Below are 22,438 nucleotides of genomic sequence, written 5' to 3' on the forward strand. Positions count from 1 at the left end.
TGCCAGGTGGGGGGAGGGGTGATCCCAGCTGTGCAGGGGGGTCCCTGCCACGAGTGCCCAGAGGCCCCATTTGATCCTGCCAGAGCCAGTAAGTGCAGGGCTTTTTTTTGCTTTTTTTTTTTAAAGCTCTGCACACAAGCTGCAGAGCGTGCAGATGACAGCATGCTGCTGCTGCCAGCTGCAACCAGCACCAGTACCTGGGTCTGCCTGGCGCAGCCTGCGCCAAGCGCTGGGAAGAACCCAGTACTGGCACTGGCCCCAGCCGGCAATGGCAGCCTGCTGTCATCCCACATGCAAATCCAGGGGTCTGCGCCCCCCGGGAGGGTTGTAGGGCTATGCCAGACTCCTCCCGGGGGGTGCGGACCCCTATCTGCACACAGGATGACAGCAGGCTGCCGCTGCCAGCAAATGATACTAGTTTTGCTTTGAACAGTTTGACGTGAAGTTTCATAAAAAACTCTGCACCTATCTCCTTGAAACTTGGCAGGATTCATGCCCCTAGAAGGGGCTACCAGCCCTGCAATTTTCACCCAAATCAGGCAAGAAATGACAAAGTTATAGGCATTTTTCTGATTCCCCATTATAGCCTATGGGCAAAACATCGAAATGTCTTGAAACAGTGAAACAGTTTCAACAAAACGAAATGGAACAATACTTCAAAACAGCAAAATGAAACACTGTCCCTTTGAAATGGTGAAACTGAAGTCGAAATGAAACAGCCCTACCAACTAGGGATTTGTCAAGGCTACATGCCTGGGGTTTGCCAGGGTAGCCAGAGAGTTATCATTACAGTCTAATGCAAGGTAAGCCAGGAAAAAGGAGGCAGTCAAGTCCATGAGAGCAAGCTGCAAGATAAGAGCCACCTACCAGACTGCCCCTCCTAGGAAGGAGTGGTGGAACATCCGGGGATACAGCTGAGCCTGGGCCTGGCTCTTGTGAGGGATGATGCGATATCAGTCTCTGCCCTTTGCTGGGGTCAGATGGACAGAGCATCTCCACTCTCTTCTGGGCAGCTAAGGCGTAAGCACAATGGTCACATCACCCATGCCACAATGGGACAGGCTCCAGCAACAGCATCTAACTAAGCACAGCATGCTTCAGAGCTACAGCAGAATGCTGCACCACCCAGATCTCTTCATGGAGCTGGGTTGCTGCTGGAAAATGGGAAGAAAGTAGAACAGAAGGGCTTGGGAAGGGGGAAGCAGAAGGGCTAAGGAAGATGGCAGAGGCAGCAGGACTGGAGATACAGTAGAGGGGCTCAAGCAAGGGAGTGGGAGGCAGCAAGTGTGGGGTCCTAGTGCGTAGATTAACAGAGGGGATGGATTTGAGGTAGTGGGCATAAGCTCTGTAGCCAAGGAAAGACAACAAAAAGGCTGGGCAAAAGGAGAGAGACACAGAGAGGCTGAGGACCACAGGGAGAGAGGGTAGAGAGAAGGGAGGGCAGAGGAGATGACAGAAGGCCTGGAGAAGAAGTTGAATTGTGAAGGGCATGAACTGGCAAGCGGCAGCCCAGAGTGCAGGCAGAGAAGGCAGAGGGTTGTAGGTAGACATGGCAAAGGATGCAGCACTCTGAGGGAAATATTTGCAGATGTGTAAAATTCAGGTCCTCACCTTGTTGTGAGATAGTCATGGGGGTGGGGAGGCTGGGATGCTGGTGGGAGCCAGTGCTGAGAAGAAAGGTGCAGAGAATATGTGGTTATTCCAATGGATTGAGCTGAGGGACCTAGGCAGAAGGGCTACAGATCAGAGACTCCAGCCATCTTGGGTTCTTGCCACAAGGTTTCTGGAGACAGCAGTCTGGAGAGGAACACACAGGATCCTGCTCCAGATCCTGCCTGTCAGCTAGGGCCATCAAGTGCCAGGAAATGTGACTCTGGCTAAGTGATGGGCTTTCTCCAGCACCGTGGACAGACCCACTACAAGCTGGGACAGAGTAGCCACTGATCATGAGCACCTGCAGCTCCCTGGGAAATGGCCAGCCCATGAGGAAGCTGGCCAGATACAAAGCTGAACAAACCCATGTGTTGGGGGCTCTGGGCTGAAACATGGCATGACAGTGGCACATGGAGTTCAGCCATTTTACCAGCAAACCAGAATCCTGACATATGCTACCAAGAGGCAAGCACTACAAAGGGCAACACCTTCCTGCTTGCCTGACCTAGCTGGCACAGGGCATATGTGTGGCAAAGGAGCCATTCATAGACCTTCCCATTGGTGAAAGACCACAATTAGGGCATTCATTCCTCAGAATATTTGGGATTCTTCCCTGGCTCTGGGAGCTCCCACCCCAATGACAGTTCCCCTGCTCCACTGTGCAGAGACCCCTCAGAAAAGATCTCACCCTCTATCCAGGGATCTCCCTACCCCCCAGACAATTTCTCCTGTGTCCAGAGACCTCCACAGACTGTCCTTCTATCCAGGGCTGCAGAAAGCACTTCACAGACATCCCCCTCCCCTCTGCTCAGGAAGTCTTATCCCACAGAGCCTAATTTGACTCCTCCTGCCCAGGGAGCTCTCCCAATGGTCCCCAGAGGAATTCTAGTAGCCTGTCCCAAGTTCCCATTGCATATAGCAGAGCACTACAGCTAGCCCAGCTCTCTTGGTTACATGACAAACTTAAGCCAGAAGTGAAGGACGTCCCAGGTTCACTCCATCAGTCAGGCCCTAAGGAGTGCCCCACAGCAGCTACAAGCTATTACCTCAGTCTCCTTTTAGAGATTCCTTCTGTAAAATGGAATTTGGGAGGTAGGAAGGGTCCAGAATCTAAGTGGAAAAAGAAATAAGCATTTTCCTGTTCATAAATGAACTTGGGTCCCTGGAGGGAGCTATGTCCAGGATCTCTCAGCACCTTGGAAGAAGTATGTTGCAGTGTGTAGAGCCCAAGTATACCCCCAGCCACCACACTGGGCATGTCTAAACATTCATTAATGCACTTTTGCTAATGTGCATTAAATTTACTACCTCCATTGTGAGGTACTATAAAAAGGCACATTAGCCTATTTTAATGTGTATTAACAAAAGCACACCTTTTTGTGATGCTTTAGTACACATTTAAAAAAGGCTAATGTGCATTAAAGCACATATGTAGACATGCCCATTGAGCACAAAAGATCCTAGCGCAGATACCCTGCCCCTGCTTTGGAACAGCTCCTTCTACCCATTCCGAGGAGCTCTGAATTACTGCTTGTTTTTGTAGCATCTTAGCTACCAAGCCTACCAAGTAGGGTATAGGAAAAGTACATGCCCAGGGATGGTAGTGGCTTATATCTATGGCAGCCAGAACTGCCAGGAGTACTTTTCAGCCTCTGCTTCAATATAACTGGCAACTGTCTTACTCTCATAATGTATGAAGCTCCAGTATTTGGTCTGGTACCACCATCTTGGGCAGAAACCCCTGTGCTGGAGCATGAGGACAGCCATAGCTGTAGCAAAATGAACAATCCTGGGGTGGATACTCAACACAGGGATGGCTGAAAATCAATTTAGTGTCATGCCCAGCAGCTGCATCGCTCAGGCCAGCACAGCTCAGAGATAGCCCCTTGCCTTCTGTGATTCCTATCCATCCCCAACTGTCTGGTCTCCCAGAGTGAGTCCTCATACAAGCATCAAGCAAGAATAGCAAGTTATCCACTGCAACCCCTGCATGCACCCATCAGGCCCTGTCTGATAGTGACACAGTATTACTTTTAATTTGGTGTTGGACACAGAGAACATCATGTTTCCTCAGCTCCACAAGTTTCTTCCTCACAAAGCTCCATGGTGATATCTAGTACGTGTTCTGTTTCTTTACCTGTAGCCAGGCTGGCCTGGCTAGATGGCACAGGGCTGAGTGGCACCCAAGGCACAGGCTCTGAGGAAGTTCGCTTGTGCTTGATGTTCACATTCAGTGGGGGGATCTTCCTGGTTGTTGTGTCATCAGCAAAGACTGGCAATCTGGTAGGGGGAGGGGGTGGAGGCACATTGGGAGCTACACAAAGTTTAACAGCAAATCATTGATTAGAAAAGAGAAGCAGGAGGAGAGGCATCTTACTGGAGAACCAGAAATCAGGCAGGGTCAGCACAACTGATGATTTCATGAGAATAGGTGCCCATCCCACAAGAGGTGTAAGTCAGAGCAGCTATATTGACTTTAACTGTGATTTAGATTTACCCTGGCTGTGAATGTGACTTGAGGTGCACAAACAACAGAGGTACCTGGCATAGCTAGTAATGTTATATAAAGCTGCCTCCATCTCAGGTCCCTGAAAGGTCATTATCCTTCAACCCAGATCCCAGTTCTCCCACCTGGCAGAGAGCTGTACAGGGAGGTATAAGCTCTGCCTGACATTTCCAGCAATGTAGCATTAGAATCCTCAGGACCTTTACCGCCATTCTTGTCTCCAGTTGTGGACCAGTGACAAGTAAAGGCCAGGTACCAAATACAGCAGAAAAAGCCCAGGTGAGATTCCCTCATCTGGGGCTGGCCCCATCACATAAAGCCCCACTACTACAACCAGGCAATAGTATGGCCTGACCTCGGATTATCCCACGTGGTGGAAGAGGTGGCACACATGGAGGAGACATCGGGGCTGCTAGTTCAGCAAGGTTGCGGGGATGAGCAGTTGGGGTGGCATATAAATCATGTTGCTTCCCCTGTGGTGCTATACTTGGCCCCTTTGCCCACTGCTTTGAGGCAGTGGTAGGTGACTGGTAGCAGCTCTGAGGACGGAAAACATGCTCCTTTTTCACAGGACTCAGCTGAAAAGAAGAAAGGTACATGTTATACAGTAATAAGGGACTGCTTTGCAAGAAACTGGAGGAATATCAAAGAGTAAATGGTATGCAGCACAAGTGCAGCAAACACTGCACTTGTTTCAGTTTTAAACAGCCTTATTTCAGTTCCTCTTCTATGGGCAACAAGCTTAGCCAATTAAATTAAAATAGGGAACATTTTTTTCCATCATCAGTGATACATTTAATAAATGTTCATACAACAACATCATGTGGAAACTAGAGGAAGGAAGTGCAACAGCAACACCAGCTACAAGATTGAGAAGGGGCAGGCAATTATTTTGGGTGGAGGCCGCTTAATGAGGTTTGGTGAGCTGCCAAAGGCCGCATGGGTAGCCCCGCCCCTTGACAGGTACCCCGCCCCTGGTCACCACCTTGGGACCAGCAGTCCCACCCCTAACCCTTGACCTTTGCCACCAGAAGTCCCTCCCCTGCCCCGCTGGAAATAATACTTTTGGGAGGGGGGGTTGCCATCTTAGAACCAGAAAAAACCAAATCATACACTAAAAGTCAAACACCTACTATAACATATTTTAATTTTATTACAAAAAATACTTTTGTCATGATTTGTGTTTGTGTAGTGTATATAGAGGTGATTGCATAATATCTCAAAAATAAATTCTTAGTCTTTTATGTAGTGGGGGGTGGTTGGGGGTGTGTGGTGGAAGTGTGCATGTGGTGGGGTGTATATGTGTGCGTGCATAGTGGGGGGGTGTATGGAGGCAGGGGTATATGGGGATGTGGGGGTGTATGGGGCAGTGGGAGGTGTGGTGGGCATAGGGTATGTTGAGGGGTTGCGTGGCGCTTGTGGGGTGTGGATGTGTGGCTCTGGATCACACTGGACTCTGTAACACATCCTCTCCTGTAGTCAATGCAGGTAACACTGGGGGACTGGCGTATTTGTGTGTGTGGTTTATGGGGTATGAGAGAGGGTGGGAGGGGTTTGGAGACCCCCCCCACCACACACACACACACACACCCCCCTGCCATAGCACAGCAGCAGGTGGGGGTGCTGGTGCCTGGTGCCATAGAACAGCAGCAGGTGGGGGTGCTGGTGCCTGGCTCTGGCCAGCACTGCACGTTGCAGTGAGAAGCAGAGCCCCCGCCGGTGCTCCCCGCACTTGCAGGGCATGGGAGGGAAGCCCCAGGTGCTGGAGTCTGCTGCTTTGCCCACCCCAGCCTGCTCCAGTGTCTGGGGCTTCTCTCCTGTGCCCTGCGAGTGCAGGGAGTGCCACGGAAGCCAGGATCCAGGCACCAGCACCAAGCAGAATGTCCCCGCCCACTGCTGCTGCTGCCACCCACTGCCTGCCAGGACCGCACACCACGAGGGGAGTGTGAGAGGGGATCCCCATGCCCCTCCCCTCTATACCTGCTCACCTGAGCTACGCACTGCTGCCACCCCCCTGCGCGAGGGCTCCACACTGCATCCAGCCCCAGCCCCACACTCCTGCCCAGCTGCAGCCCCACCCCTGACCCCAGCTTCCTTACCTGCTGCCCAGAGGGAGCAGGACGCTGGGGAAGCCTGCAGCCCCATCCCATGCTAGCAGGACCTGCCCTTCCACCCATGAGTGTGGGAGCAAGGCATAATAGGATATGTTGGGGGTGGGTGTAGGCATCTTGCTCCCACTCTCACTGGTGGAAGGGCTGAGTGGGGCACAATTACCTGGGGGGCACTGCAGGCCAGAAGAAAGTGCCTGGCAGACTGGATCTGGCCCACAGGCCACATTTTGCTTACCCCTGAGATTGACACCTGTCTGAAATATTGTCAGAGAATTCATGAGTGGGTACTTTGCTAGGCAAAACCACGGGGCAGGGGGAGGGGGTCAGTGAGGCATTTACAGTTCAAACTATGCATTGTGGAGACTCTCACTGAGGACAGGTTGAGAGTGCTGAGATCTCACCTTCTCATCCAGATCATCATCACTCTCATACATATCATCTTGGCCCAGCCGCCACTCATACTCCACATGGACACGCATGTTGAATTGATTGTTTTGAGACTGAAGCAGCTGCAGCAGAAAGGAGGTAGTCTCAGTTCACAATCTTCCTCTGTGTCCTTATGCCCTAGGCATCAGGGCTTCATGTGGGTTGGGCAGCCCAGGGTCATAGAGAACAGTCATTCACCAGAGAAATACACCCTGGGCTGAGGCAGTGATCTTCAGAACCCTAAATGAGCCATTCCCACCTACAGGGGTGTAGGTTGTAGCCGTGTTGGTCTAAGGACATAGGCAGACAAGGTTCTTTGGGTGGATCTGATATCTTTATTAGACGAACTTCAATAGTTGGAAAACAATTTTTAAGCAAGCTTTTGGGTTCAAAAACCCTTCATCAGGCTAAGGAAGTTTCAGCAGTTGGTGTGTGCTCTTCCTGGATGGAATGAAAAGTAAAGAAGCCAGGGGCTGGGCTGGTATGCATACAAGACAGGTAGACAGTAAAGATGTAGATTGAGGAGTCAATGGGTAAGAGACAAGGGGGGCGGGGGGGAAGAAGGAGGATAAATAGTGGAGAGATACCTGGGGAGTCAGATGTCAGGCAGGTTATAATGTGTCATAAATCCAATGTCTATATTTAGTCCATGATTTTTAGTATCCAGGAGGTTGATGAAGTGGAGTTCATAGGCTTGTCTCTGGGAAGTGTTTTGTAACAGAGCCATCAGCATTCCTGGATCTTACAGCAGCATCTCCAGAAATGTAATATATCTCATCCAATGCACCAAAAGCCCTGATGGAAAATACGTAGCAGAGACCAACCAACAACTGCGCACCAGAATGAATGCACACCGGAAATCTATCAAAGACAAGAATACCCAACTACCTGTGGGGGCACATTTCTCACAGGAGGGCCACTCTCTCTCCAATCTCTCAGTCCTAATCCTCAAACGAAACTTACAAAACACTTCCCAGAGACGAGCCTATGAACTCCACTTCATCAACCTCCTGGATACTAAAAATCATGGACTGAATATAGACACTGGATTTATGAAAAATTATAAAATTGCCTGACATCTGACTCCCCAGGTATCTCTCCACTATTCATCCCCCTTCTCTCTCTCTCTCCCCCCCCCATCCCCCACCTTTCTCTCACCTATTGACTCCTCAGTCTACATCTTCACTGACTACCTGTGTTGTATGCATATCAGCCCAGCCTCTGGCTTCTTTACTTTTCATTCCATCCAGGAAGAGCACACACCAACTGCAGAAACTTCCTTAGCCCGACGAAAGGTTTTTGAACCTGTAAGCTTGCTTAATAATTGTTCTCCAACTATTTCAGTTGGTCTAATAAAAGATATCAGATTCACCCAAAGAACCTTGTCTGCCATTCCCACCTAGGTTTTCCTACAGGCTTCCTCTTCTCTGCAGGACACTATTCCTTTTACAGGCGTCCTATTTCCTAGCCCTAGGCATCAGAGGAGCAGGATTCTTGGGGATGGGACTGTTTTTCATTTTTGAACTCCTGGATTTAGGGATCCTGTCACTGATCAAATGGGGACTGCCCCACACCAAACTACTCCATTATTACGCAGAGCCCAGTGGGGTTAATAAAGCCATGGAGACCTCTCCATCTGCAAATCCAGACAGTGTCCTACTTGTACTGACAGATTTCATAAGCTGGGCTAAGTGGCATTACTCCAATCTGCACATCTCCAATATCTGAAATGTATCCAAACCTGTTGTTGTGCCCCAAGGAATGTCTGTACAAACACAGCCACAGCTGACATAGCACCTCCCTGAAAACCACATTAAGATCTGATATTAGAGAAGTCTGATCTAGCAGAAAAGGTCAGGTATTAGAACACCAGATCCAAGCCAGGACAAAACAGAGAAGGTAGTGAGTGCACTGAGTCTGCAGTCTCAGCGCCATCCTAATGAAGCTATGGAAGTACAAATCCCTATCTTCACTCCAATCTATAAGGTCAGGGGTTCTGCCTATTAGGCACTGTATAGTACAAATTCCCAATCAGGGATTTGGAACAAGCTAAGATAACACCACTGGCCTTTCCCAGAACCCAGCCATGGCTTTCCATGGAACCCAGTGCATCTTAGAGCAGCATGCTGAGAGTTTGTTGGCACTGTGGAGTACTGAAAGTGTTCTCATTGTATAAAAAGCCTAATGGAGGTCAAACAAATGTGGGTAATACAACCGAGAGCTGTGGACCTTAGTTAAACCTGGCTGCGTATCTCTTCAGCTTACTGCTAGGTTTCTGTTGAACAGAGTGCAATGTGAGATCAAAAGGAAGCCTTGAGACATGGAGACATGCAATCTGATTGGGCTAAACCATTAATTTGTTACTTCTATGTAGTCCCTGTTCTGGTCTTAACAGCTCTCCCTGTTGTTTCCAGGTTGCTGAAAGTGAGGTCTCATGTCTTACCAGTTCTTCACACAAGGAATGCCTCATTCGCTTGGCAACATCCAGGGCTGTTTCTCCCACATCATTAGCTGTGGGAAAAGAGCAGCCACTGTGAATCATGAATGCAGAAGGCAGTTATCGTTACAGAGATAGGAAGATTGGGGAAACAGCTGTATAACTCATCAATTCTTTTCACCAGTATGAAATTATTATGCAGTGGTTAACAAGAAATTTGATGTACCATGCTATACTTCTATGTATCTGGATGAAATGCCTTTGCTGATAAGGCCTTCACCACATATCAACCAGCACTTAACTTTAACTCCTGTGTTTTGTCCAATAACAGTTATGATAAGAAGAAAACTCAGATGGGCAAATGAAGACAGTTACTAGTAACTGTAGTTCTCTGAGATGTGTTGCCCACATGCATATTCTCTCTTGTGGATGTCTCACATCCTGTACTTTGACTAGAGACATTTTTCCCTCAGCAACATCCACAGACTGCACTCTAGCCCTGCCTCTTTTTATGTTACCCTGCCAAAAGGGTTAAGGGTTGTGCACAAAACTTGTGCCTCAGCTGCAGCTGCAGATCCACTAAGAAAGAGGGAAAGGAAGATAGAATTTGAATGTGTATGTGGTATGTATGTAAACCAGTTTCTCCCTGGACAAGGTGCAACTATTCAGACATCTGGTTTCATTGTCCTGGGACAGACCGCAAAAAGGTTCATGGGAAAAGAACTGCTAACAGTTTGTCCTGGGACACTGTCAGGTAAACCTAAATTGTTGTGGCCTTGCCCACCTATTAACTGCCCTGCACAGTGACGCAATAGGCATTCTGTGCTTACCACCTGCCTGAGATCAGTCCTGGAGCACGCATCCATCCAACCAACCATGAACATATCCATCCATCAGAGACATCAAACCATCAGGGACATCCTCAAACCCATCCACCACTCACTGAGTCAAGCTAACGAAACTGCTCCCATATATATAGTGTCTCCCACAGTCACTTACTGATGGCAATGTTGGCCTTGGCTCTGAGAAAGAGCTTTATACACTCAGGTTTATTGTAGAGGCAGCAGTAATGAAGTGGTGTGTTCCCCTTCACTGTCTGCTTCACCAGGCTCCCACTGCAGCAGATAATGAGAATTATCAGTATGCTTGAAAATAAGCAGTTCTTCTCATTTATGATACTAAATGAATGACATTTACACAAAAACCTTTCTTCCTACATCACATGAACAAGGAGCAGAACTAAGACTCACCAGTATGCTGGCTTTTCAGTAAGGTACCTGATTGCAGGGATGCAAAATACCAACAGAGATCACCTACTGGGTTGCACAGTCAAGCCTACCCACTATTTAGCCTGAAAATCATGCATTGGACTGAATTGTGGGCAAGACATATAGCTCCTCTTATGACAGCCAGTGATCATTTTGATGCCTGGCTTCAAACCACCAGGGCCTCCCTGGATATAGAGAGTGGCAGCAACAGAAGCAGGCATGGATTGAATGGTCAAGAGACTGGGGTGGAGGGAAGGATGCATCTGATAAGACTGAATAGAAAGGACTGAGTTGGTTCAGGCAGTATCTGAAAGTGGATGGTCTGCTGCTCCAGTTTCAGCTGGGAGCAGTCTCTCTCCAGGAGGAAGTCACAAAGGATTGATGAAAGTTGACTATATGCAAATTATTTACAACTCTCTGAATCCCGTCATTAAATAATTGGCATAAATTGTTAAAGATGGAGCATTGGCAGGTTTGTGCATATTCCCAGTGAAGGGCAGAGAGCAGGATTGGCATAACCTAGGCATCTGTCACTAGCCAGCAGGGATATAGAAAGCTGATTACCAGCTTGGCCTCCTGAGGCTGCCTTATTGCAGTCATTACTCTGGCTCTGTCTGGAACTCCTGTGCACAACACCTTTCTCCCTCTTCAGAAGTGAAATGTCTCTGTCTTAACATTTGTAAAGGATATTTCACTGAAGTACCAGGGTTATTTACAACAGCAAATCTGCAAATTGCCCTTGACAGGCTGCTCTAAGATTTTTGTTTCGGTCTTACTATAGATTTAAGGGACGATTAACAATAACCGGCTTTCCTGAACTAGCTAGAGGTAACAGAGATCAAGATAAGCCTCAGCATGAGCCTGGCCAGCAGTCCCATACCAGAGTCTACCTAGGAGAGTGCCAAGCACTTGGCAGGATGGGATTTAATGAGGGCAGGCTATGGCCCAGTGTGGTCTGGCTATTGAGCTCTGACAGAGTGCAGATCTCTTGCTCACAGAGCTGGCAGTGCAATTTCAGAGGCAGACATGAAGCTCAATACTCTCAGCAACAGTGGGCAATTTTTTAAAATCTGCTCCTTGATGGGTATTAAGAAGAACACGTGAAAAGGGCAGGAGTACTTAAGACAGATACCCAATGGAAGAGGATGGAAAAGTAAGTATGAATGGGAGACAGGCTTGGGGAAGAATGCATAGAGAGTAAGGAAGAAACAAAAACAAGTGGAGAACAGATTTATAACTAGGTTCAAATGAGCTGTTCAGGGATGAGAAGAGAGATGGGACCTGAGCAAAGCAACAGGAGAGAAAGAGAACTGAGCAAGAGGGCAGTGGCAATTGGAAAGGACTGCTGCTAGGGTGAAGATGATCATGGTGACCATGGCTTCATGTCATACATTTGACTTTACTTTTCCAAGTCCTGTTGCTTCTCACCGTTCCCGGCCTCCTCCTCCTCCTCCTCTGTGCTGTTAACATTCTCTATGCTGTAGGTACCTCAACAATGTAATCCGACCCTGTGATCTGACATCCAACACAGTAATCCGACACTGGCATACTAGATCATGCATGGCAGTGCCTGACAGAGGACAGCGTAGGCTGCAAACATGCTCAGTGACTGACAAACCATACTGAGGTGCAGACTGCAGACCTAGCACAAGCCTAAATTATGAATAATGAGCACCTAAGTTTGTATTTAACCAATCATAGAATCACAGAAGTAGGGTCTGAAGGGACCTTGTAGATCTTCAAGTCCGACCCCCTGCCTGGGCAGAAGGAAAACTGGGCTCAAATGACCCCAGCCAGGTAGGCATCGAGCCGCTTCTTAAAGACCCCCAGGGTAGGATCTTCCATTTAAGCAATAAGTAGTAGTTTTGGAAAGAAGAATAAGAATTTTTGTCAAGGCCACTAATATTAGGCTAGGCCTAGTGCAAATAACTGCTTTTTTGGAAAGCACTTAATAGAGTTAAAAGTAACAACTCAAGTTTTGCCATTTGATAAAAATAACTGAATTGTATGTAGCCAGCTAGATTCATATTGAAATAATAATGTGCCTTTGTTAACTAACTATGGCAAAGTCAAAATGTATTTTATGTGTAGAAAAAAATGAAAAGAGTTACGGATGCTCTGGGAGTTTGGATCCAGGAACAGAGCAAAAGGAAAAGAGTCCAACACTGAAGCCACCTGTTGTCAGTCTTGGTTATTTTCTAGGGGCTTTTGCTGTGCTACAGGAGTATGGCTGAAGCAGAAAGCTCCAAAGCCTGTTTCAGAATAAACCTTTCCAGACATTACAACATAGACACTCATTACATGTGTAGTGCTATATACACAACCTCCTCTTCTCCTTCACCCCAACTGCCGATAGAACTCGTTGTCAGGCTCCCCTCAGGGCCAAAAGGAGCCAAGGAGCAGCCCCTTAGAGCCACTTGATTGGAGACTACACCTGTATGGTGACTTTGTAGTACTCCAGCCAGACAGCTCAATAGCACTTTATTTTTGTAGTACAACAAATGAATTGCCTAGACTAAATGAATTTAGTCTATTGCCTAAAAGAGCCAGGATGTGGCAAGTTCCTAATTTCCACCTACTTACATCCTCACTGACATCATGTCACACTTTTAGCTTCTTTCTTTCCTTGCAGTCTCAGAACAGAAGAAACTCCCTATGCCTGAAGAAGGGTGATTGCACCCAAAAGCTTGCAAAGAACTTTTTCCAACTACTCAGTTGGTCTAATAAAAGGCTGTGTGTAGATGAAACGATGGGCATGTGTGCACGACACTTTAAAGCAGGCTAAATGTTTTTGCACCACTTTAATGGTGTGGGCATTTGCACGCCTCGGGGGCGTACTGTGGAGGAGTTTTAGTTTGCTGCCCTACTAGCTGTGGAGCGAAGCACTGGGCTCTGTGTAGCTCAGGGGCTCTGCAGGAAGCCCTGCAGGCAGCGTGGCAGCAGCCTGGGAAGGCAGGCTCCGCCAAAGAGAGGCAAAAAAAGTGGCGAGCCTGATCTTTTTTTTTTCCCTCCCTGGAGTCTGCCTGTCTGCTTGAGCTGGGCTGGGGCCAGCGTGGCAGCAGCCTGGGAAGGCAGGCTCCGCCAAAGAGAGGCAAAAAAAGTGGCGAGCCTGATCTTTTTTTTTTCCCTCCCTGGAGTCTGCCTGTCTGCTTGAGCTGGGCTGGGGCCCGGTACCTGCCTCCGCGGTTGCGGTGCCCCCTGGGACTCCCTGAGCCAGGCGCCTGTGGGAGGGTGCTGCCTCGGGCGGGGGGCACTGCTGCCACAGAGGGAAGCACCACCCCCCGCAGTCCAGGAACTGCTCCACCAGCCAGCAGCTTGCCCTCCCCTCCCTGCCACCGGAGAGGCAGGGGTGTGCACAACATGTGGGTTTAATTGGCCCTAAATTGAAGCAGTGTTTTTAAAAACCCATCCATTCAATTTAGGGCCCCCATTTCGTCTACACACACTCAAAGATATAACATCTACCCAAAGAACCTTGTCTACCTACGTCCTTAGACCAACACGGCCACAACCAAAATCCCAGCAGGATGTGGCAAGTAGCATTTGCAGGTCATGAGAGAAAAAGATACGGAATCCTCCCTTCCAGAACTGTAATTTTCACAAGGACATAGATCTCAGTTAAATGGCATCTTCCAAGTTTGTAAAAAATATGATTGGGTCCCATTCTCATTATCTCAGTGAAACAAAAAAAATTGAATAAAACCAATCAGAAAAAAATTATTAAAATAAGCCATATATGAATATTCGGTTAGATGGGAGGGCAGAGAGAGGATTTTGAAGACCTCAGTAAATATAAGATGACCTACTGCCAGTCTACATGTCACCTGCCTACCCCATTCTGAGTCCCCACAGCTAGACAGGCACTGAGACCAATGTTTATTCTTGTGCTTTGAGGTGTAAACAATAAAGGCTGAGCTGCAGGCCTCTCTCTTACCTTCTTTATCTGATTTGGGTAGTACAATAGTGATACCCCACCTGCTAAGAAGAAATGCAGGATCACTAGAAAGTGTAACTCTCCTAATTTGGCATATTAAAAAGATAACCATTAAGGGAATTGTAACTGTGCCTTAATTTTGTGTCTAAGCTTGCAAAAGAGGTCATAGATGGGCTGTAGTATTGTCTGTCTAAAGACAAAGACAGAATGATACCAAGTTAGTAGTAACAACATGGCCAGTCCTTGTTTAACAAGTGATGCCAGCACGGAAGTTCATTTTGAGTGATTATAAAGTTTTATCAGCTTTCATGGTTTACTGCCATATGAGCTCAGGAAAAATGAAGGTAACTAATGCAATGAGAAAGTACAGCAGGTAAAGGAGAAAATAAAGTTTTAGAAGAAGCATTTATGAAAGGTAGTTTCATTGCTAAAGTGCTAGATTGAGGCCTAGGTGGATTCAATTTCCAGCTTTACTAATTTTTCTGTGCCTTAGTTTCTACTTGTATAAAATGGAGATGATAACAGCTGAGCTTGAGGGTGATGAGAGCTTGATAGCTGAGCTTGAGGGTGATGAGATAAATCCATAAATACTTGGACAGTGCGCTTGTACTGTGACAGTGGATCCCTTAAGAGGACAGGCTTTAACAGTGGCCCCAAATTGCTTGGGGTCACTGGGCTTGACTATGGAAGAAAGTCAACTGTACATCTTCCTGCTCAGAAAGATACAGACATACTTTAGACAAAACGAAGCTGGTCATTGTCTTTTTGGAGACAAAATGGCTTAGGTCAGTCAGCAGTGGATTGTGGAGCCTGAGGTGCAGCCAGTGCAGCATTTCCCCTTTGAAAACTGTTCTCAAAGGCATAGGTGGGAGGTGGTGAACACAGACTGAACTTCAGTGGGACAGGTGTCCCCATCACAAAATCTCCATCACCACTGGTACTCACTGGTTCCTTTAGCAGAGAGGCCAAGGAATGGTCATGGACCCTGAACTTCCCTCTAACTAAAAGTGGCTGCTCCAGGTCAAGACTGATATGTTTGCAGGGAATTAAGGAAAGCTTGCCCTGGTACTGAGGAACAACTTGTCTGTGGCTTTTCTTCTAGGGATATGCAGAGGAAACTGGTTCCAAGGTTGTCAATCCAGTACCTTCCACCAGCACTAATTTTGCTGGCAATGTATTAAAGTAAATAAGATGTCTCATGTCCTGGACTGAACATGCATGCTGTGGAACCTGAAGTTGGCTTACCTGTTCTGCACTAGAAAATCAACAATGTGCAAGGAGGTTCGGTCAGACTGTAACACTGCCAGGTGGAGAAGAGTTTCCCCAGGCTCCTGTAACCAGGAAAAAAAACAGCAACTGATGGGATGGGTCAGGAGCTCAGCAGCTCCAGGCAACTTTACCCCTCCCGGACTTTAGGACATGAATTCTGGCTCAGGCATAAGGCTCACCTAGCCTACTGTCTTCTGACAGGAGACTGGTATTATCTGCTTCAGAGGAATATATAAGGAAATCCCAGATTAGGCAATTTGTAAGGGTTGCTGGGTGTGAAGACTTGAGGTGGGAGAGAGTGGGTATTGGCTGGGGAAAATGGTTCAGTCCACAGCTGGAAGGCAATGGCTACTGAGCTCCCTTAACAGCTTCTTATAAAAGATCTGTCAAAAGCCCTGGAAAACATCTTACATTTATTATAGTGATAAACAGTAGCCCTAATAAGAAACAGTCTTATTATTTAAAATGTACTTTACTTAAATCAACTGATTCCTTATTAAAGGTTTAAAGAATTTTACGAGACTAACAAAGCACAAGTTTCTTCCCTAGAAGCTGTGCTGGTTATATCACGTTCATGGAGAGAGTTTATAGCTCAGGGGTTGGCAACTTTTTTGGCTAGATTGCCAAAAACAGCCCAACCTCAGTTTCTAAGATGTGGGTGTGCCAGAGGCAGCTGAAAGGGGTCCAAATCCTTGTTCTGGCAGTGCAGCCACAGCCCCTCCCCTGCCATCCTGCCAGAGGCAGTATGCACCTGTCACCAGTAATGAGCTGGGTCAGGGCTCTGCAAACCTTGGTGCAGCTGATTGCAGCCTTCCTGCCACCTGCTGTGAGCAGCCTAGGGTGCAGGATGATGAAGGTGTTTGGGGCAATGCAACTTCAGCACCTTCCTGACCATGTGCCCCAAGGCACTTGTGCAGCCTCCACAACAGGGCTTGCAGCTTCCTGGCTACCTGCTGCAAGCAGCCCAGGTTCCATGGCTGGCAGCAGCTGCCTGGAGTGCAGGCCAGCTGTAGCAAACCAAGCAGAGTGGCTTCACGTGCTATGCTCTGCATGTGTGCCAGGGATTGCCAACCCCTGTTATAGCTCAGCTGCTTTACTGCATTTTCCTAGTACAGAAGTAAGGCTCACTTGTCTGTAAGATCAGGATCTCTCTCAAAGTGTTTGGCAGATTCAGGAACAGAACACTGAGCAACAGAACACCCTACGTGAAGAGCAGGGCCTCAGGCAAAGTAACAGCGTCTCTTATCCATGGATTTTCCTTCAGGAAAGGCCCAGAAAGGTTCTGAGCCTATGCTCTGCTCTGATCAGGACCTTTCCTCCATTATATCATAGAAAGATCCTATTCAGGTCTACAGACACCAGAGAATTCACATACAGAAACACTGCATTGTAGTCACTTATTTTGCTCCAAAGAAAACACACCTAATGGAAAGCTAAGAAAGCAACAAGAACTAAGAGCATCCAACAGATCAGACCCACAGCTCTCACCAATGACATTTTCCCCCATTAGTCTAGAAAAGGTAACACAGCCCTAACTGTGCCTAAGAAAAAAAGGTCAGCCTTCCTGCTTCCCTTTACACAAAACCAGTAAACCTTCCCTCACATGTACCCTCTGTGCAATGCTGCATAACCAGGTGGAGGAGGGTAAACATGATCAGATTCCACTCCACCAGTCAGGACTTGGGCACCTAAGTGTGATTCTGTTTCATCCTGCTTGAGTTCATGAAGGATAATTAATGCAAAAGGTGGGTGGGACATGTCACAGAAAGGGCTCTGGGGAAGCTGCAGCACCCCCTAGTGACTGCACTAACCCTGCCCAACTCCAGCTCCTCCATGTACTGCTGCAGAGTCTTTCCTGCCATGCCTTGATGAAAATGTTCTATCAGGGTGGGAGGTGGCCCCAGAGTCTTGGAGTGACCTTACCGATTCTTCCCTTACCATAACTTGTTACTTAATTGGATCCTTAGTCAGCTACTGCTGGCACTTCCCAGGCACCACTCATGTCCCCACAGGCTCTACCGGTGCTTTTGGGTATTAAACATGCCTTAGGGGCAGCATTTGTGTCCTCCAGTCACCCCCATGCCTCACAGGTGTCACTCAGTCACCATTTTTGTGGGGCTTCCTAGCCCTATTCGTCTGTTCTACACCTTGGGCTCTAACTTATTTGTCCAAGCTTCAGCCCTTATGGCCTTGGTCCCTTTTTCCTCTTGCTGAGGCCCTCATCCCTGATCCACTGTTTCAGGCTTTGGCTCTCTGGCATCAGCCCCACTGAATCCTGTCCAGTGCAGGGCTCAAAACATAGAACACCCTGCTGCATGTCCTCCAAACTTCTCCCATAGCTGTAATCTGGTCTTCCAGTTATAAATATAAACCAAGACACAAGCAAACTTTCCAACTAAACTCAAACTCTACGCTGGGTATCTATCCCGCTGCCCTTCCAGCCCAGAGTGTGTTGGGTGCCTTTGGATCTGCCTCCTGCAGTCTCCCCCTCCTCCCCTCCCCCCAAAGCTCATCTGCTTGCATATATCAGGGTTTGACTGCTTGCTCCAGCTCAGGAGCCAAATTTCTATCCATCCTCCTGGTCACATGGCTCCTCCATCATGCACAGGGATTTCCTGTTAGCCAAATAGGCCTCCTGCTTTTACAGCACTGCTGTTACTACCTATCTGGAGCTCTGCCCTTATTTTCTTATTTCAATGTATCTAGCTCCCAGGTAGGCACTTGCAGTTCTGTAGCCTCTTATCTTGGCTTTCCCCTGGTTGCTTACTCTAATATAGCTGGCTTTATTTCAGTTGTTCTTTCCCTTGAAGTGACAGAGGCAGAAAACCCTGTTACAGGTCCTCTTCTTCCTCACTGTTTTTTGTGATTTGGTCTTAAGGGTGGTTATCACACAAGTAGATCCATTAATGTGTAGCAGTAAGGGTTAACTCCCTTGCTGACATGATGACATCAATAGGAAGTTTTCATCCATCTTTGGGTGTGTGTGTTAGTTGCAATAAAGCCCCTTTAAGAGCAAGAAGTCTCCCTGCTTTTTCCTAAGCTATGAGATAGCACATGGTTTCAGAAGTGGCTGAATCCTGCCACCAACAGGAACACAAATGTCAGTCAGCAATTGGATGATTTCCAAATGGCAAACCAAGCTCTAGCAGCAGCTGAGTCCCGCTCAGGGCAGAGGTTGGCTACAGAGAAAATGCAGGCAGTTAAAGTTACACCACCAAAACGGTTTGATTACCAATCCCCTGGAATGTGGCCTAGCTGCATCAGATGTTTTAACTGCTTCACAGAAGTGTCCGTATAGGGTTACCAATATCTAGGTTTTCCCGGACATGCCCTCTTTTTTGGCCTCCTGTGCTGCGTCTGGGCAGGTTTTTTAAATGCAGGCAAAATATCTGGGATTTCCATCCTGGTCTGTTTTCAAGATGGCCGCTGCTAGGTAGAACTACAGTTCCCAGAATACCTAGCATGTGCACACACGGGATAGGGAGCTGAGTACTCAATCAAGATCTGAGTTTTCCGTTTATCACAGAAAAACACGGAAAATACAATACCACTTCAGCGAATGGGGGCAGAGGCAGGGGCAGGAGGCGGGAATCACCGTCATTCTCTGCACGTGCATGCAGACGTGGAGAGCCAGGCAGGGTATGGGAGCTGCCCCGGCCGAACACCTGGATGCAAGGAAGCTGGAAGGTGGGGGTGGGGTGTGTGAGCGTGTGCATGCCCCGGCTGGGGCACACTGCCCAGGGTGGAGGGTGCACAGGCCTCCTCTCCCATCCTCCAGGCCGTGCAGTGGTTGGATCCACCACCACCCACAGGAGCCAGAGCTGTTGATGCAGCTGCCGCATTTGCTCCAGCCCGGAAGAAACGGGGGCAGCTGGGGGGAGGGGCACCAGCAGAGCCCAAAGGGGAGTGGGGAATTTGAATTGGGACTGAGGGGCAACGCAGGGGCAGGGCACTGGTATATCACTCGGAGTTGCTCGGTGCTATAAAGCAGCAGGGGGGGCTGGGGTACAGCCCCAGCTGGACCCACATCTTGTTGAGCAAAAGGGGTGGGGGAGCTCTGATTTTCTGTTTTAAAAAAAAGTAGACTTCCAAATTGTTTTAAAATTGTAAATAAAGCAATAAAACATTGTGTTAAATTGACAACAATATATAGATAGTGAGGTTTCAATTTAATCATGGAAAAATGTGGGTTCATGTTTTTTTAAATCAGTGAATTCAGGTTTTTTATGAGACAATTCTTAATTTTTAAACAGAAAGGAAAACCTGGTGTTTACTGTAGTGACGAAGCAGATATTGCACAAAGCAGGAGTGCAGTCTGTCATTTGAGTGCAGCTTCAGCATTTACTTAATGCTTTTGTTTCTCATTAAATTTCTGCGGCAGTAACACTTGTTCTTTACTGTAACAGTTAGAAACACCCCCTCCCCCACAATCTCCCCTTCACTCTCTTCCCCCCACCACTTCCTGGACAGCTGTCCTCTTTTTTGGAACTGGAAATATGGTAACGCTAGGTTTGGACAAAAACTCTGAACCTTACTGAGTAAGTACTCTCATCTACTCAATGGAGGATCAGGCTGATGTCAGAGAAAAAGCAATATGATGATGTGGTAGAAACATTAACTGAACATTTTTGGGCAAAAGAAATGTGATTTATGAATGAGCTAGATTCAGTCTCCATAAACAGAAGCCTTCAGAACCTGCGAACAGCTTTATCACATCTTTGCATACACTTCCTGAATCTTGCCAATATGGGGAGCTCAAGGAAGAACTAATTAGGGACCGCTTAGTTGTGGGTCTTCATAATAAAGAGCTCTCACAAAGGCTACCATTAGACCTCGATTTAACACTCCAGAAGACTGTCACAGAACTCAGTCAGTGTTATTTAAGCAGCAACAAAGAGAAATAGAAGCAATTCCAAACGCTATCAGGCATCAACTAATGTGGATGCAATGCACAGTCAAGAAACTACAACAAAAAATAAAAATAAACAGAAGTGATTTGAATAATGAACAAAGAGACTGCTCCCACCAGCACTCACAGCAACAACCAAGTGGGAAAGGGCTAGTTGTCAGATTTGTGCTCAACACTGATTAGTCCTTGTAGGGCCATGTTTTATGACTGAATTACCAGATTATCTATGGCAGATGCTGGGAGCCAATTTAGCGACCTCAAAAGGTTCTGTTTACCTTGCTGTTATTGACTATTACTCCCGTTACTTGAAGATGGCACAGTTATAGAACATCAAAACTGAGAGAGTTATAATGGTGTTGAAGAGTATATCTTCTTCTCTTCAGCAACCCTTGCAGTTGAGGATGATTTCTTCCAGGATTGTATTATCTGTGTGTTCAAAGACGGCTGATGAGGCCTATCCAGGATCAATAGACTACTGCAGCTTGAACATATGCTTCCTTGTTGGGTGGGTGGCACTGGATTCTTGATTTGTTCCATAACATGCTGTTTCTGCCACTCCTGCTTTTCCATCTCCTGTTGTTGTGAGGTTTCAAAGTACTGAGATACCTGCAGCAGACTCTTCTTACATTTGCACTCAGCCCTGGGCAATAGTTTCATAGGTTTTTAGGGGCTGGAAGGGACCTTACAGATCATTGGGTCCAGCCCCCCTGCACTTGGGCAGGAAAGACCGCTGGGGTCAGATGACCCTAGCAAAATGAGCGTCAAGACACTTTTTGAAGATTGCCAGGGTGGGTGACTGTACCACCTCATGGGGGAGCCTGTTCCAAACCTTCAGTACTTGACTTGTAAAGAAGTGTTTTCTTATGTCTAGTCTGAAGCGATCTTCAGTCAGCTTGTCCCCGTTATTTCTAGCAATTGAAACTGCAGCAGCAGCCTGCTGAAACCCAGTGTGCAGATCTGGGGGCCCGAGCCCCCCTGGAAGAGCTGGGGAAATGATCAGAGAGCTGGGGGAAGCAATCAGAGAGTTGGGAAATTGAACCGGGAGCTGGGGGAATATTCAGGTCCCTGAACATTCCCCCAGTTCCTGGTTGGATTCCCCAACTCCCTGATCTTTCCCCCAGCTCTCTGATTACTCCCCTAGCTCTTGTTGGGGATGACAGCAGGCTGCCACTGCCGGCTGGGACCGGCGCTGGGCACAGCCTGTGCCAAGTGTTGGGAAGACTGGTGCTGGCGCTGGCCCCAGCCGGCTGCGGCAGTTCGCTGTCATCCTGCAAGCAAATCCGGGGGCCCGCACCCTCCGGGAGGAGTCTGGCACAGCCCTGCAGCCAGCCCAGGGGGTGTGGGCCCATGGATCTGCACGTGGGATGACAGCACGCTGCCACTGCCAGCTAAGGCCAGTAGCAGCACTAGGTTCTTCCTGGTGCTTGGTGCGGGCTGCACCGGGCAGACTCAGGTGCTGGCGCTGGCCCCAGCCTGCAGCAGCAGCAAGCTGTTGTCCCACGCACAGATCTAGGGGCCTGCACCCCCCAGGGAAAGTCTGGCAGAGCTCCACAGCCCTCATGGGGGTGCAGGCCCCGTATCTGCGCGCAGGATGAGAGCAAGCTGCCGCTGCCAGCAACTGATAAGAGTTTTGCTTTGAACAGTTTGAGGTGCAGTTTCCCAGAAACCCCTATACCTATCTCCTTGAAGCTTAGCAGGCTTCATGCCCTCAGAAGGAGCTACCATCCCCGCAATTTTTATGCAAATCAGGCAAGAAATGACGAAGTTATAGGCATTTTCATGGTTCCCCATTATAGCCTATGGGCGAAACATCGAAACGAAACGGAACAGTGCTTCAAAATGAAACGACGAAACGAAACACTGTCCCCCTTCAAAAGGGAAAAACAGAAGTCAAAATGAAATGGTGATGTTACACACAGCCCTAC

General features: G+C 47.9%; 1 protein-coding gene across 1 annotated transcript in view; it reads right to left on the reverse strand.

Annotated features, from left to right (window-relative positions):
* The window catches only part of LOC102384135 (arf-GAP with SH3 domain, ANK repeat and PH domain-containing protein 1-like), a 97,815-nt gene that overhangs the window by 13,593 nt on the left and 61,784 nt on the right, over positions 1-22,438 (reverse strand). The window contains exons 19-27 of the mRNA XM_025215716.1: positions 15,581-15,666; positions 10,133-10,248; positions 9,140-9,207; positions 6,672-6,779; positions 4,515-4,737; positions 3,791-3,967; positions 2,700-2,763; positions 1,612-1,667; positions 868-1,013 (exon numbers count right to left, since the gene is read on the reverse strand). Coding sequence (XP_025071501.1) covers positions 868-1,013; positions 1,612-1,667; positions 2,700-2,763; positions 3,791-3,967; positions 4,515-4,737; positions 6,672-6,779; positions 9,140-9,207; positions 10,133-10,248; positions 15,581-15,666 — 1,044 coding nt within the window. The remainder of the gene's footprint in view (positions 1-867; positions 1,014-1,611; positions 1,668-2,699; positions 2,764-3,790; positions 3,968-4,514; positions 4,738-6,671; positions 6,780-9,139; positions 9,208-10,132; positions 10,249-15,580; positions 15,667-22,438) is intronic.

Source organism: Alligator sinensis, unplaced genomic scaffold, assembly GCF_000455745.1.
Source record: "Alligator sinensis unplaced genomic scaffold, ASM45574v1 scaffold705_1, whole genome shotgun sequence".
Taxonomy (NCBI): domain Eukaryota; kingdom Metazoa; phylum Chordata; order Crocodylia; family Alligatoridae; genus Alligator; species Alligator sinensis.